This window comes from Crocodylus porosus, unplaced genomic scaffold, assembly GCF_001723895.1.
Source record: "Crocodylus porosus isolate Cpor-Errol unplaced genomic scaffold, CroPor_comp1, whole genome shotgun sequence".
Classification (NCBI taxonomy): Eukaryota; Metazoa; Chordata; order Crocodylia; family Crocodylidae; genus Crocodylus; species Crocodylus porosus.
The window spans coordinates 1,036,073-1,051,595 of NW_017728928.1; the positions used below are offsets into that span (position 1 = coordinate 1,036,073).

The window sequence follows — 15,523 nt, forward strand, 5'->3', positions numbered from 1 at the left end:
AGGATGCTGCAGGTTTTTCCTCCCAAGGTGGAGAACCTTGCATTTTTCGGTGTTAAACACCATGAGGTTCTCGTCCACCCATTTGCTGAGCCTGGGGACAGGGCAGGCACGGCCAGGGGCACACGTGTGGGGTCTGTGTCCTGTGACACGCATGGGCTGGGAAAACCTGTCTGCCCCCAGCTTGCGTAAGCGTGGCGCGGCAGCTGGACGCCGGCGCGGGGAGTGCTCTGTACCTTTCACGGTGATCTCCTTGATCCTCTTCGTTTTCTCGTCGATCCACTTCTCCCGGCGGAGCTTCTCTGTCACGCTCATCAGCTCCTTCAGCTTCTTGATCTCCTGCACAGGAGGGAACAGCGAGCCCTCAGGGGTGGGGGCAAGGCACCGCAATGCCGCGGGGATCCAAACGCCCAGCCTGGAGACACCGCGTCGGACAGGAGCCAGCGGCCTTGGCACAGCCCGGGTCTCCTGCAGCTCTAGACACGGTCCCTGGGGCTTTCTCCGCACCCCTCCTGGGAGGCAGCCATGCGGAGGGGCAGCAGGGGAAGCCTGTGGAAGTGAGCAGGCTGGAAGGAGCCCACATGCTGCTGGACACAGGGGTCAACGAAAGCCAAGGGTGCTTGCATGTGTGTGCATGTGGGTGCAAGCACCCACCTGCAGGGGCATGGGCGGAGTGCGGGGATGTCATTAAGAGCAGGCAAGGGGGCTCCTCGTTACCCTCTTGGTGCTCTGAGCTGCAAGCACTCAGGGCAAGTGGCAGCTACAGGCCAGGCAGACAGGCAAGGAAGAGGTGCACGGCGAGCACAGAACAGCGTTACCTGGCACAAGGGGCCCAAGGTGCACCAGACCTGGGGAGACAGAGAGAGGAGGGAGAGGAGGGGGCAGCAGCCCTGCCGTGGGCAATGGGCACCAAGCAGGGGGGAGGAGGAGGGGGAGCAGACAAACAGTGCTGGGGATGTGGTGAGGAGGTCCCTGGAGGAGTAGGGCAGGGGGCAACAGGTCCCAGGAGGAGCTGAGCAGAGGGACAGTTCCCCCCCACAGCAAGCCTGTGCCCTGGGGCCAACCTTCAGACACAAGCAGCTCGGACCCAGCTGGCGTGTGCAGAGGGGCTCCTAGCAGCCTCCACAGCCGTGCAGGAGCTCTGGGGGCCAGCTGGGGAGGGACAAATACTTCCTGGTCATGGGATTTCCTTGTGCTCTCGCACTGGCTCCAGCAAGGCTGTGGCTGCCTAAGACGCAGCCCCCAGCGTGGTAGCAGAGACCCCACGTGGGACAGGCAGGGACCCCCAGCCACAGGCAGGGGCAATGCCACCCCCCGCACTGCAGGAGAGACCCTGTGACACAGTCACCTCTGCCAGGCTGCGGTACGGGGTGCTGGACCAGGCTGTGATGGGGAAGAGTTTCTCCCCCACAACCGTCGCCTTCCTCCCCCTCGTCTCACCAGCTCGTGCTGCTCCTGCATCTGGGCGACCTTCTTGGCGTATTTCTGATCCACCTGCTTCAGCTCGGCCACCACCACTTCACACTTCTCACTCAGCACCTTCTTGTCGTCAATCAACTGCGGGGGCAGAGGGGGCAGCTGGGCACCTGCCGCCTGGCCCCCGACCCCCCCGGCATATGAAGCAGCCCAGCGCCTGCACTCTTACGCCACAAAGGTCAGCTCAGGACCCGCTCCCCCACAGCTACTGGAGGGGGAGGCTTAGAGGGAGGTCCTGGGTTCTTGCTTCCAAAATGACCCTCAGCCCGGCTAGGATGGGCACGTACCTGGTCGATGAAGGCCAGGTGCCTCTGGATAGCAGCCTCGTACTGCTCCCGCTGCAGCTGGAGTTGGTGGCTCAGCTCCTTCTCGGTCTGCTTGACATGCCGGACGGTCAGCTCGCGCTGCTGAGCCTGTAGGGAGCAGGGGAAAGGAGCAGGGGCATCTGGGGGGCTGCACTTACAGCTGGGGCTGGCACAACGCCTCGCTTCACACCGAAGGGCATGAGGAGGCAGGGTGGCTCTGGAGGGCGTCTGCCCACTCGGGCTGGCGCCTCTCACTGCGAAGTCTCCCGGCACTGCCGAGCTCCCGTGCCAGGGGATGGAGGGGAGCCTGGCGTGGGCAGGCTGGGAAAGGTACAGCCCTCGTAGAGCAGCCGTCCTCCCCTCCTGGCCGATGGGCGCCGGGCACAGCCAGGGCTCCCCCACGCCGGGTGACGCACCAGTGCAGTCTGCAGCAAGCTGATGGCACGCTTCTTCTCCTCCACCTCCAGCCGCAGCCGCACGATGGAGCTGGTGACCTCGGTAGCGACTGCAGACGCCTGCTCCAAGTGAGCCAACTCTTCCTCAGACAGGAGCCCCTGCGGGGGAGGAAACACTGCCCACATGACACTGAAAAGGGGCTGGACGCTGCCTGCCACGGACAAGGCGAGACCTCCCCCTCCCCCACTTAGTCCTGCCAACCAGAGCCCTGGCAGCCACCCAAGGGCCCCCCCCCTCCACACGGCAATCCCCAGAAGGCAGCAAGGGGCAGGAGCCCCGGTCCCATCATCTCTCCAGCCCCCCAAGATGCCAGGATGGATGTCAGGCACGGCTGGCTCTTGCAGCCCCAGTACATGCCAGCCAGCATGTGCCTCCTCCAGCCCCCGGCCCGGCACTCACCTCCCGTGGCGTGGCCGAGGCAGCAGAGCGAGGTCGCTCCTGCTCTGACTTCTCCATCTCATCCAGGAAGCTGATGATGCTCTGCAGCTTGGCCTCGGACAGCAGGGCCCCGTCCCCGGCCGCCCCTGCGCCGTGGCTCAGCTTGCCCAGCTTCTCCAGGTTGTCGGCGGTCAGGGAGGTGGAGTCGGCCTCCTGGCAGTGGAGGGAACAGCGTGGGAAGGAGCAGGGCAATGCGAGGGGGGCAACACCCCTGGAACCACCCAGGAGCCTCCAGTCACCTGCAGCGGCGCGGGGGCAGAGGTGACAGCAGCCCCGTGGGGAGACATGCAAAAGTCCCCCGCTGCCCACTACTATCCCATCCCTGTGGTGTGCACTGAGCCGTTTGAGAGGGGAGCGCCTCTGCCCCTACCCCATCGATCCAGGCATGTCTCTCCTTCTTGCAGGCCTTGGGCTGGGGCAGCAGCTCCGGCTCCTCCTCCAGCAGCTTGAGGGTGTCCAGCAGGTCGTGCAGGGTGACCTTGGAGGGGGCGCAGCTGGCCGTGGCCACCACCGCCTCCAGGTCTTCACTGGCCACCTCCCTGGAGCTCACATCCTGGGAGGGGACACAGAGCAAGAGGACTCAAGAGCCCTTGGCACCACTCTCTGGAGAGCCTCAGGCCTGGCGCTCTCTGTGCCAGACTGACTGCAGACTCAAATCCCAGCAGCGCGGAGACATCCGAGCTCACCTGCTGCCCATCCTCAGCCACGGGCTCCTGCCTGGGCCCCGAGCTGGGCTCCACTGCGGGGGTCTCCTCAGGGGCTGCAGCTGGCGCCGCGTGGAAATTGGCATCTGGAGCAACCAAAACAGCTCTTGCTCAGTCCCAGCCGCTGGCGACACCCCTCCTCCACCCCCAACTCAGCACCCCGAGCAGGATGCATGCAGGGCTCACCTGCATTGTTGGCCTTGAACACCCTGCTGGCCGGGCTGCCGTTCTTGGGCACGGCTGGCTTGCTGGGCTTCCTCCTCCCGGCCCTCCTGCTCCCCTTCAGCGCCGCCAGCTCCTCCTCTGCCAGCCGCTTCGCCTCCGAGGCCTTCTGCGCCCGCTTCTGCTGCAGCTCCTGGAAGGTGGCACCGGCCGTCAGCCCCTGCCTGGCCCAGGAGCCCCCCTCCGACGGGTACCGGCAACAACACAGAAGTGCTCCAGCCCTCCCAGGGCAGATGGGAGCCCCGATACGCGGCGCACAGCAGGCACTGGGGCGAATGGGAGAATAGACCCGCCAAGCAGGGCTGGAGCACGGGCTACTGGCGAGGCCTACATGACCAGCACCCATCAGATGCGGACCCCGCGCCAGTACGCTCTGCCAGCAGAAAAGAGCAGCCTGGCTCCCTTGGGGGCACGCACGATGCCATGAGGAGGCTGGGAGATCGAACAGGGTCTGCCCAGGATTTTCCCCTGTTCCTCTCTCCCCTGAAGCCTCCAGCATTTAAGGTCTAGGAGGATCCGATTCAGAGTATCCCTAACTCGGTAGCGACAGATGTCCTTTTCCTCCAAGAAAGTGTCCAATCCCTTTGTGAGTCTGGCTAAACTCAGCTGCTGCATCTGGTGGTAACGAGCTCCCCACTAATTATGCATGGGTGAGAAAGAAGTTCCTTTCGTTGCTCCGTGTGCGAGCAGCCCACACGAGGATGGAGAGCAAGCTCCTGCAGCTCCCCACCTCCAGGACAGATCCCAATCCACCTGGGCACAGTGGCCAGCGCCCCGTGGCTACCTGGATGGCCGCCTGCCGGGCCAGGCGCGCCTTCTCCTCGCGGATCCTCCGCCTCTCCTCGTCTTTCCTCCGCTGCAGGTCCAGGACGTTTCCCTCCTCCTGCGCCTGCTGCTGCCGTTCCTGCCGGGGGAGAAGCACACGGGGAGGATAACGGAGGCTCCTCTCCAGCACCCACCAAACGCGGCGAAGGGAATGGGCCACGTCCCACCTCCATGGCTGCCCTGAGCCCAGGGACTTCCCTGGCCCCAACCCTCCCTCTGCGCAGGATCTTTCCCCAGGGCCCATTAGGCACCAAATGCAATTAGCTGCTGGCTGGGTCTGAAAGAGCTGACAAGGCAGGGCTGAAAAGTAGCAATGATATGCCAGAGCCAGGAGACAGGGCAGGGGGGCTTTTTCCTTTTTTTAGATAAATAATGAAACACCCAGAAGCACAAACTGCTGCCGAGGATGCGTCACTTCCCCGCGCAGCAGCTGTCAGTGCTTCGAGGACAAGTCTGTGCTCTGGGTGCTGGGCAGACCCAGGGCTGTTGTGTTAGGAGCGCCCAGCCTGGGGGACCTGGCAAGAGCCCCTGTGGATCCTGCTCACGCCTTGGGTGTTGGTATGCAAGGCAGGACAGGGAACAAATCCCAGACAGGTTCCTGCACCCTGAAGTCCCACCCAAGCAGCCAAGATGTCGGAGCCCAATGCTGCCGTATGGCAAACCCAGGGCTGTTCCTGGCACCGCCTGTGGCTCCCAGGACCTCGAGGGGCTGACAGAGGCTGGCACCTCTCAACAGAAATGCCCCCAGCTACAATCTTCAGCTCTCATGCAGGCCTTGGCCGGAAGAACTGGCAGGCCAATGGGCTCCCCAGGCAGTGGCAGCATGGCTGTGCCCCGAGACACCGTGGTCTAGTCCCCAGACCCGAAACACCGTGGGCCAGTCCCTCAGGGCCATGCTCATAAGACTGACCTCTCTCTTGGAAGCCAGCACATGCCCGAGTGCGGCTGCCCCCGCCTTGCGCCTCTGCGAGTGGCATCGGTACCAGCGCTGGATGGTCACCGCGGCCACGTTCACCTGGTGGATGAACCTGCAGGGGAAGGAGAGGGGCAGAGGCCACGTAAGCCTTCCCACCACTCACTGCAGCAAGTCCGGGCCCCCCAACCCTGGCTGGACCTGCCTGCTCTGCCCCTCACCTCTCCGCCTCCTCTTCTGTCACCTCCTTCCGCCTGAGCAGGCTGCCGGTGTTGTTGCGCACCAGGATGTTGTTGCTGGAGAAGTTCTTCTGCGACTTCGCCACGCCGCTGCCCTCGTGGTCCTCGTGGGATGTGGCCTTGACGATGTTGCTGCGGTGGACGGGATGGGTTAGGGGCGCCCTGCCTGCTGCCATGCCAGCCCCGTGCTCCCCCGGAGATACAGCCGGACAGGAGCCCCGCCATGCGGGTGAACGGAGGTGCTGGGATGGCAGGGAGCGCAGAGGGGCCAGTTCTGGGCCCAGCCTCTGCGCCGACAGGGCACATGACCATGGGGGAAACCCCCACGGGCAGAGACAGCAGCCCCCTGCCGTGCCCCTGCAGCCGAGTGCTCGCTCACACTTACTTGAGCGAGGTGGCGGCTTGGTTGGAGCTCTTGGGTGCGGGGGCCCTGTCGGCGGGGGCGTAGTTGTTGTGCACCATGGTGGTGACGCAGTTGCCCACAGCCCCTTTGTTACTCCTGCCGTGGAGAGAAGGGAGAGGCTTCAGGACTGGCTGGGCCCTGACTCTAGCGGTGCTGGCACTGCCCTTGTCCGTGAGGGAGCAAAGGAAAAGCCAAGACACCAGAGGGACCTCTCTCTTCCCGGCGCTAAGCCCCCTTCCAGCACCCCCTCTCCAAGCCCAGACACCCCCCCCAGGCCGCACTCAGTGCCCACAGCCCCCTCTTGCCCTCTCCGCGCTGGAGCCAACTCCAAGTCCCAGCTCCTTCACTCCCATGTGTGAGACATCGTGGCACACGGGGGCCGGGAGGCCACGTACTGCCTGTGCCAGCTGGCTCTGCCTCTACACCGGAGAAGGAAGGGTACGCTCCCACCTTGCTACATCCCTTGCCCGCAGGAGAGAGCAGGTGGTGCTCCAGGCCTCACGCCGCCTCTCACCTGTTGTTGGCAGTGAAGTTGGCTGCCAGGAGCACCGTGGCTTCTTTCTTCCTCATGCTCGTGGAGGACTCCAGGGCGCTGCTGCTACGGTCGCCAGCCAGGGCGGGGAAGACCCGCGGTTCGTCGTCCTGGGCAGGGGAAGCAGAATCGAGCACCCGCCCGCGAGCGCCAAGCCAGCACGGGTCACACGCCTGCCCGATGCCACCTTCTCCCTCCATAAGACAGGACCCCCCGACCCCAAGCTTAGAGTCAGATGCCAGGAGCAAGCAGAGGAACCGGCTGCTAAGGGGTCAGACACCGAGCATAGACCAAGGGTGTAAGAGGGCCGACGGAGTGGCTCTGGAGTCACCTGAGGATCTAATGAGAAGTGCCCAGGCACGGAGACCCTGCCAGCACCGAGCTGGAATTGGGCCCACCCTACACGCCAGAGGCAGGACGGCGTAAATGTTTTATTTCATTTTGTGCAACTGCCACATGGCATTTTTCACATTTATGTAACTTTATAGTCTTATCTTTTAAGTCAACCCAAACCAAAATATTTATTTGGTAATAGCTATAACCGAAATCCTATCGCACGCGAGTCAGCTCCACACAGCATGTCGTAACGCCGCAGAACTCGCAGCGGCAAAAACATCCGCCACACCGACGAGCAACCCGGAAAAGAGCCCCGAGTACTTAGAGGAGGCGGAGCAACATATTTGGCGCGCCCCAACCGCTCCAGAACACTCCTGAGGAGCGCGAAAAAGAAAAGCCACCCGTACTCAGAGCCCAAGCCCCCCGCTCTCGTCACAGCCCCGCCGCCAGCGATTTATCCGTCACTGCCACCGGTGAACTCGCTGCCAAGCGTTTCGCCTGTTACCACCCGCAAAGTCACAACGGACGACAAAGAAGAAAAGACGGTTGTCGTCTTCCGGTCACGAGACCGCGGCAAGCTCCGAGAGCTCTCCTTAGACACCGGAAAACGAGCAGGCGAAACACCCATAACGTGGCTAGGCCGTCTGGTCCTAGAACACGGCGCAGAAACCCTTGACAAAGCGGAGGCGCACTACCTAATGCGACAGTCAACTCGGAGCGGAGGGACACGCGTCAATACAAGCCTACTCGATGACACAGATGAGCTACCACTGCTAACTCCTGCCGCCCCAGCTGCAGGAGGTATCCTGCGCTGTACCTACAGAGGACATGAAGGAGACCGCAACAACCTTCGAAGGCCACGGGCCCTGAAACTCGTCTTTGCAATAGTCGGATGCTCGTTTCTACAATGGAATCCAAAAAAAAATCCCATAGACAGAGTTAAGCTCGAAAAAAGAGATGAAAGCTGGCCCCAAAAGCACTTGCTGGACCCCGGTCGAGTTCCTGTCGCCACCAAAGGAGTAGAGGCGGCGTATCAAGTCTACGTCTACGGACCGTCTACGGACAGGCGGTACGTCTTATCATGCTCGCCTCTGTCGGGCAACCCTGTAGCAGCATCTTACACCTACAATGACAATTCTCACCTGAAGTCCCCGAACGCGAAGCATTCCCAGCTACCACTGACGGCGGTTCCCAAGGTCTGGCAACCCAGGGACAGTGGCAACCACAGCAAACACAAGGGCAGTGGGAGTCGCAAAGAAAAGAAAAGAACGAAGGGCCACCCATTTGGACACCTCTAGAACGAGCAAGATTTGGATTTTTATTGGGACAATCTGGACTCGACAAGGCTACCCTACGAAAACTTTCAGAAGAAGAACAGTTAACCCTTGCTATCAAATTCGGATGGGACCCTAACCGCCAACCAAAGCCAAAAAACGAGTAGCAGCCACCGAGGCAATAAACCTCGGTGGCAACCTTCAGCAATTCCGAGACCCGCGTCCCCACGTCACTCTACCCATCAGAGACCCGTCTTTGCTCACCAAAGCAAAAGAAATCAAGTTCCTACTAGACACAGGTGCACAAATTTCTGTCATTCGACCATCCACACCCCATATTCTACTCAGTGGCAAAATTCATGTACAAGGCCTAAACTCCACCGCCAACGTCTCCACAGCCCGTTGTGTACACCATTTAACAGGAAAATCATTCACCGCCGCAATGGGAGATGTTAATCTACTTGGCGTTCCTGAAATTCTCAAATTCAACCTCAAACTCAAGCTCCTACAAGCATTTCCAATCAGCTCCTGCAAAGCACCAAGCATCATGCCACACACGCCAAAAATCATCAATCATCTGTCGTGGCGTTATACACCTATCCCTACGAAACCGCATCTCCAGAACTCGCTTCAAAAACTTCTCGACGAGTTACAATCGGCAGGCCGCATTTCTAAAATCTCTCATGCTAAATTTTTGTCGCCTGCGTGGGGCATTGCAAAACCTGGAGACCCTAACCAGGCCCGACTCGTGGTCGACTACCGGCGCGCCAACAAGCAGTAGAACCTTTATCGCAGCCGAGCCCCAAGACACTACCACAAACTTTAAACGAAACGATAGCCTATCAGACAATCCCCTGGGTCGGAAGTACTCTAGACCTCAAAAACACACTCTTTTCCATCCCCATCACTGACGACGTCGCAATACTCAACATGTGTGTAAACGGACAAATGTTCAAATGGAAGGTCTGCCCCCAAGGGTACTGCAACTCACCAGCGGCAGCCACCAACAGCACCCCTGAGGCCTACGCTACACCTGGTGACGTCCAAATCTGGAGTTACGTAGACGACATCGCCACTATGGGCAGAACTCCAGAAGCAGTAACCCAAACTACGGAAAAGCTGGTACACCACTTACAAACCCACGGATGGACTGTAAACATGCACAAATCTCAACTCGCTGCAAAGCCGCACATTTCCTTCCTTGGTGAAGTGTTCGATCATGAAACACGCAAGGTGACGACGCACACAACTCCAACCATACCCCGGGTCAAGGGTGCCATCCCAACGAAAAAGGAAATCCAACAACTTCTAGGCCAGCTAAACTGGCACAAAGCTCATATTCCAACAAGTCGTCTAGAAGTCATTGCATGCTTACATCAGCAACTACGTACTAGAGCCAGCACCCGAAATATATGGGACCCCATCCATGACTACGATAAGTTACAAGAACTTTTAAAAGCTGCTTCGACTACAGTCCTCCACAGTATTAGCCCCAACGAGCCCATAACCGTTACCCTTGGGCATATGAGTCAAATACCCTGGGCAACTGGCACTACTAGCACCAACAAATTAGTATTTTTGACCTACAAGGCTCTACGACCGTCTCAACTTCGATATGGAGTTATAGGAACCCTTTTACTAGCATCCCAACTCGCCACAACCGCCTGTCCCAGTATTTCTGCAACCACTGGAACTGTTGTCGCATCAGGCGTCACACTACTCCCACTTCTCACTCCCGACCGACCAGACCCGACCTTTCACAGCCTATGTACCACCTGGCAAGAATCAGTCCAAGTCTTCCACTTTCACTTCCATCACTGGAAGACAAAAGAGGCCCCAGTAAGTACAACGCCTTCCCTTCATCATCAAAACCCTTTATTAATGTACGGCACTATCCTGCCCGCCTGGGTAGCATCAGACAGGAGCACAGCCCATGGCGGAGCGCACGGGTTTTTCTGTAACCCGTGCCAACGCACTGAAGTAGAGCCCGCAGCTCCACCTCCAAACGCACAACTTGAAGAACTCCTCACATTTAAAGGAGCCCTCCAACACTACTTAGACGCCCATAATGTCCACGAACCCGTCCCTGTAATAGCTATTGACTCTCAATATATCTACAAAATATTACCTGGCCAGGCACAAGCCACAGAAAACCAACCCGTCTGGAATACGATCTTCGCTATATTACCCCACTTTAAAACCATACCTCTATTACGGCACACCCGCTCTCATCGGCCAGCTACCGACCCGGTCCACGCCCACATCGATGCCGTACTGCAGGACCCAGAAAAGCGCGCAGCAGCCGTCAAGGAAACAGCACACCAACCACAACAAGTTGCAGCAGCCATCCTCGCTAAAACAAGCGTCAATAACCAGCACTTTGTGCAATGGCTACATGAGTTCTGGAGCCACCCCAGCCCCAACAAGGCCCATCTCAAACGGAAGCGAATGACCGCTGAGACACCGCCATTTACCATTACGCTTCAGGACTGGAAAACACAGAGCCGAACCTGCTACATGTGTAACAAGGTCAAGGCCACACCAGCCGCAGCAGCCAAACAGGCGTTTGACCCCAGGAAAGACACGGCAAGTCGACCTCATGGGACCACTCCCTGGAGTCAAACGTCAGGCCAAGGCCTTAGTCCCAGTCGATCTAGGCACCAGACGGCTACGATGCATCCCCCTTACAAAGACTACCGCCAAAACTGTCTGTTCTGCACTACTCCAGGCCACGAGCCTCTGGCAAGTGCCAAACGAAATTCAATCCGACGGAGGACCACCCTTTACGTCAAAAGCCTTAGTAACCTTCTGCAGTACCTACATCATCATCTGGCACACCCACATCCCCATCACCCACAGTCAAATGGCGCTGTTGAGCATTTCATAGGAATCCTCAAAGAAAATCTCCGCCGAACAGGCGACGGCACATATTCAAACTGGACCAGCCGTCTCCCGCAAATTCTAATTCAACTTAACGAAGAAAAACCATTGTGGACCGACAGGAAACAAGAAACGCCAGAACCATGGAAACCCCGATTCCAGCCGGGGGAGCTTACCTGGGTAGCCACACCAGGACCCACGGAGAAGAAACAACTACTGTACCAAGAACAGTACAATCCGCAGGAACGTACCCAAACACCTACCAAGTCCAAACCGAGCAACTTACAAAATCATTCCTAGCTCACCACAACTGGTTAAGCTGTCGATGCGAACCGAAAAATTAAGCTCAATATTTTAATATTATTGTTATATGTTTCTTTTTTTTCTCTTCTTATTTATTTTCCCAGACCACAGTTTAATAACGCACGCTCTGTCAACGCCACCTCGCAACAATTATGAGGCGCCACATCTGCAAGATCAACACCCACCGGGCTGTGTCCACCATCGCCGACACCCGTTATTACCTTTTCCCTAGCCCTACCTACTGCGTCTACCCTTGCTCCCCGTTTCATTACCTAATACCGTGCTCCAGCTTTTATCCACATGGGCTAACGCCTCTAGCAACAAGTCGCCTTCCGGCTTAACCGCCTGCCTTAGAGTTCCCTTGTCTGTAGACGCTCCCGTTTTAGACCCACACGTCATCCCCCTCAATGTCACTACTTGGTTTCTTGACGCCTTTAACTCCACTAGTAAACCAATTAATATCTCATACCCTGGGTCGCCAGATGGTAAAGCAAGCCGCTCCATGGACCAACATAACTGGCCGTCAAGCCTCTCCCTAGCAAATCTCACCGCTCACAACAGCAACTGCATACAAGAGAACAGACCCTATAACTGTTCCGCAATTCCTTGGGGCGTCAACCCTCAAGGTAAAGATTGGATCCGCCCCGATTCTTCATTAATTTGGAATCCTCATACTATTTCTCCCCCCTGGTTTATATCCTTTACATCTTCCCGTACCACCCTTCTCCCAACTAACTGGGATATTTCCCACGCACGCAACTTAAGCGCTCCAGGCAGCCACGGTAACAATTCGTTTTTTGCTTTTTATCAACCAATATTACATGCTGTTTTAGCTCATTGTGACTGCCATAGACTTCCACGACCCATCCCGTACGCAACCGGACCCCCCATTTGGTCGCAACACAATTTCCCCAAAAATCCCCCTTGTCAGCAAAACACGCCAGCTCCCCTTGGCCTAGCCTGGGCATGTTCTAATGGTCACTTCTTAACCGTTTTGCCTGCCGCCCTTACTAATACCCATTGTTTTCTCGCCTTTATTCTTTTTTGTCCTCCCCTCGTGGCCAACATGGCCTCCCCCTCCAGTCCCTTATTAGCTCATATATCTAAGCACACAACCACATATAGCCCAGTCTGGAGCCAGCTGACCAACAACGAAAGAGTCGTCCAAACACTCAGTTGGGCTGCCGAAGGCCTATTTATCTGGCGAGTCGGCATTACAAAAGCCCGCATTGCACTAGCCCAATTAGCCGAGGAAGTAGAGTTATTAGCAAACTGTACAGCCAACAGCTTTTTTCTCTTTAACCAGCAGTTACAGGCCACCTCCCAAATGACCATACAAAACCGTCTTGCATTAGACGCCTTATTACTCCAACACGGTGGCCTATGCCAATACCTTAACCTATCTAATGACCTATGTTGTATTGCAATCCCTAATGTTTCCATCCCACTCAATCAACAAGTCGACAGCATTCGCAAAATAGCTACCTGTGTCAACAGCATCGCTGGCATTGGCAACAACTTACTGTCTCAAGTTTTTAATGCATTAGAATTTAATATTTCATCTTGGCTATCTAACCTACTTTCAACACTCCTTATGTTATTTATACCTATTATAATATTTTTATGCATTTGTTCCTGTGTTGCAAAATGTATCCAAAATCGTATAAACTCTGTAAGTGCCTTTGTCTATACCAAACTTCCCAATTGGCCCAACGAAGAAAAGAATCCACTCACTATTAACGCATTTACAAATGAAACCGCTGCATAAATGTTCTACCGCCCCACGGCACAAGGACATGTAAATGTTTTATTTCACTTTGTAGAACTGCCGCGTGGCATTTTTCACATTTATGTAACTTTATAGTCTTATCTTTTAAGTCAACCCAAACCAAAATATTTATTTGGTAATAGCTATAACTGAAATCCTACCGCGCGCATGAGTTTTGCATTTGCCCGCCCGCGCGCGTGAGTTTTGCCACCTCTTATCCCGCCCCACAAGCCGCGTACTCGCTCGCTCCGTAAAGTCCGCGGCTCGCCAAGCGGTGTCGGAGTCTCTAATCCGGCATTTCGCAACAGACGGGAGCGTGCGACCAGCGCCCTAACTTCGAGCCAAGCAGCTAGTTGCCGGAGGGAGGGGAGTGTGGCTCGGCCCCCAGACCCGTCTCCCTTACCAGGATGTTCCACGTGGTCTTCTTCTCCGGGGAGGCTTTGCTCAGACTCGCCAGCTTCTTCCTTCCGCTGGAGCTGCCATCGAAGAAGGTCGAGAAGTCTCTGCCCTGCTCCGTGCTGCAAGCCGGGGAGAAGCAAATCCAGGACAGAGGGAGAGAAGGAAGGACCTTGCCATTATCTTTCTACACGTCAGGCTTTCACCCTTCATGTGGCACCCACGCCGAGCTCTCAGCCGTCACTAACCCCCAGAGATGCCCGGAGAACGAGGGCACCTCTCACCCAACACCGGGAAGCCAAAAGGCTTGGCAGAGCGGGGAGTCTGCGGTTGGTGTCTATAAATATTTAGCTCGGACATGGGGCTCATCCCAAAGAGATGGGCGATGGCTACAGCAGAGGATGGAGAACCAGGCCTCTGCGCTTCCTATGTGGCCACGGGAGGGGGGCCACCCCTCACTCGCACGGGTCTCACGAGAATCAGCGAGCGCATGAAAACCACAGAGACTCCCGCGGCCCATCCGCGTGCATTTACAGCCAGAGCAAACCGCCACCCGCAGCGGGGACACGACTGTCGGGCAGCGCCCTAAGGGAGACGATCTCTCCCGCTCAAGGCAGCATTTCGAAAAGGAACCGGCGCCCCCGAGCTCGCGTCGAAGAAACGTCCAGGTGGCCGAGAGAACAACAGCTGCTGTTCCCCGGCGGGCGGGGGCGCCTGCCTGAAGCCAGACGGGCCGCCCGTTAGCCGTGCAGCCCCCGCAGCCCCTTGGCAGGCTTCGCCGCCCGGCCGGCCTGGAGCCCGCAGCTGCCCGGGGCGTTCCCGTGTTTCTCATTCCACAGCGAATAGCTTCTAGACGCCACGGCCCCGGGCGGCGCTGCCTGGCACGCCGCGCCCTGCTCCGACCTTGCAGCTAAGCCCGAGGGCTCGACCTCGGACCCGCGCTGCAGTAAGAGGGTTAAAAACAGCCCGGGGGCCTTGGTGCTGTCTGAGCAAACTCCCACCTCTCGCCCAAAGGCGTCTCATCGACGACGCGGCCGGAAGAGACTCCCCCGTCCAGCGACGCTAAGCAAGGCGGGAAGGGACGAGACTGATTTTTAATTAAAGCCTGACCCCCAAATAAAGCTCTCGCGGGGAGGCCTGGACACCCACAAAGGCACGGCCTGGAGCGGACTCTACTTCCAGGAGCAGCGAGCTCTATCGGGACCCCAGTCCGGATTCGCAAGGCTCATGTGTCACCTGGGGGTGTTACACCCCGGGTGACTGTGAGGGCTGGAGGATGCGCGATAGGTGGAGGGTGAATGCACACGGTAGCCCGGGGAACAATTCAGGGCTCGGTTCCCCCCGAGGAAGGGCCCGCAGAATCACGCTCCCCGACTCCCGTGACCCCTCTCCTCACCTGGCAGCGCTGTTCGCCCGCGGGCTGACCTGGGTGGTGCTGTTGGATCTGCGGAGATTGTTGATGGCCCTGGCGCTGCCCAGTCCTGCCTCCTCCTGCGGGGGAAAGCAACCCCTGAGCTCAGCTGTGCAGGCACACCGCAGCCAGGCAGCGGCGAGACGCTCGTGCCGAGCCGAGTCCTCTCGGCGGAGCCGGACAGCGATGCAACGTCTCCGGGACCGAGGGCCCGACTCCGCAAGAGGCAGAGAACCTGCAACTCCCCCCCGCGGCAGCGGGCACGGGGAGACACCACGCAACGCCCACCCAACCCGCTCCCCCGGAGAGGGCTGGCAGGAGGAGACCGGAAGACGTGCTGCTGCCTGGGCACAAAAAGGGGCACCAGAGCTGGGAGCACGCCAGCGACCACCCCACAACCGCCCGAGCCGAGGCTCCCAGGGCAAGCAGCAGAGCTTCCCCGGCGGCAGGGCGCCGCGGAGCCCCTCCCAGAGGCGACGAGCCCGGGAGCAGGCCTCAGCACCCCCGCGACGCCCCCGCGCCCGCACTCACCGGGGGGCTGCGCCGGGGCTTGCTGTCGGCGCTGACCGAGACGGAGCGGGCCACGTGCTTGGCCGGGCACGCGCTGCCGGGGCGCCGCGACACGTGCAGCGGGAGCCCGGTGAG

General features: G+C 58.4%; 1 protein-coding gene across 1 annotated transcript in view; it reads right to left on the reverse strand.

The window, feature by feature from the left end:
* CEP131 (centrosomal protein 131) overlaps positions 1-15,523 on the reverse strand; it is a gene marked incomplete at its 5' end in the record, with an annotated part of 20,163 nt that extends 4,640 nt beyond the window's left edge. The window contains 17 exons of the mRNA XM_019542790.1: positions 234-336; positions 816-845; positions 1,438-1,554; positions 1,761-1,886; positions 2,195-2,332; positions 2,634-2,825; positions 3,043-3,225; positions 3,359-3,462; positions 3,563-3,731; positions 4,383-4,502; positions 5,334-5,451; positions 5,558-5,707; positions 5,961-6,074; positions 6,493-6,620; positions 13,475-13,589; positions 14,864-14,958; positions 15,410-15,523. Of these exons, the coding sequence (XP_019398335.1) occupies positions 234-336; positions 816-845; positions 1,438-1,554; positions 1,761-1,886; positions 2,195-2,332; positions 2,634-2,825; positions 3,043-3,225; positions 3,359-3,462; positions 3,563-3,731; positions 4,383-4,502; positions 5,334-5,451; positions 5,558-5,707; positions 5,961-6,074; positions 6,493-6,620; positions 13,475-13,589; positions 14,864-14,958; positions 15,410-15,523 (2,116 nt within the window). The remainder of the gene's footprint in view (positions 1-233; positions 337-815; positions 846-1,437; positions 1,555-1,760; positions 1,887-2,194; positions 2,333-2,633; positions 2,826-3,042; positions 3,226-3,358; positions 3,463-3,562; positions 3,732-4,382; positions 4,503-5,333; positions 5,452-5,557; positions 5,708-5,960; positions 6,075-6,492; positions 6,621-13,474; positions 13,590-14,863; positions 14,959-15,409) is intronic.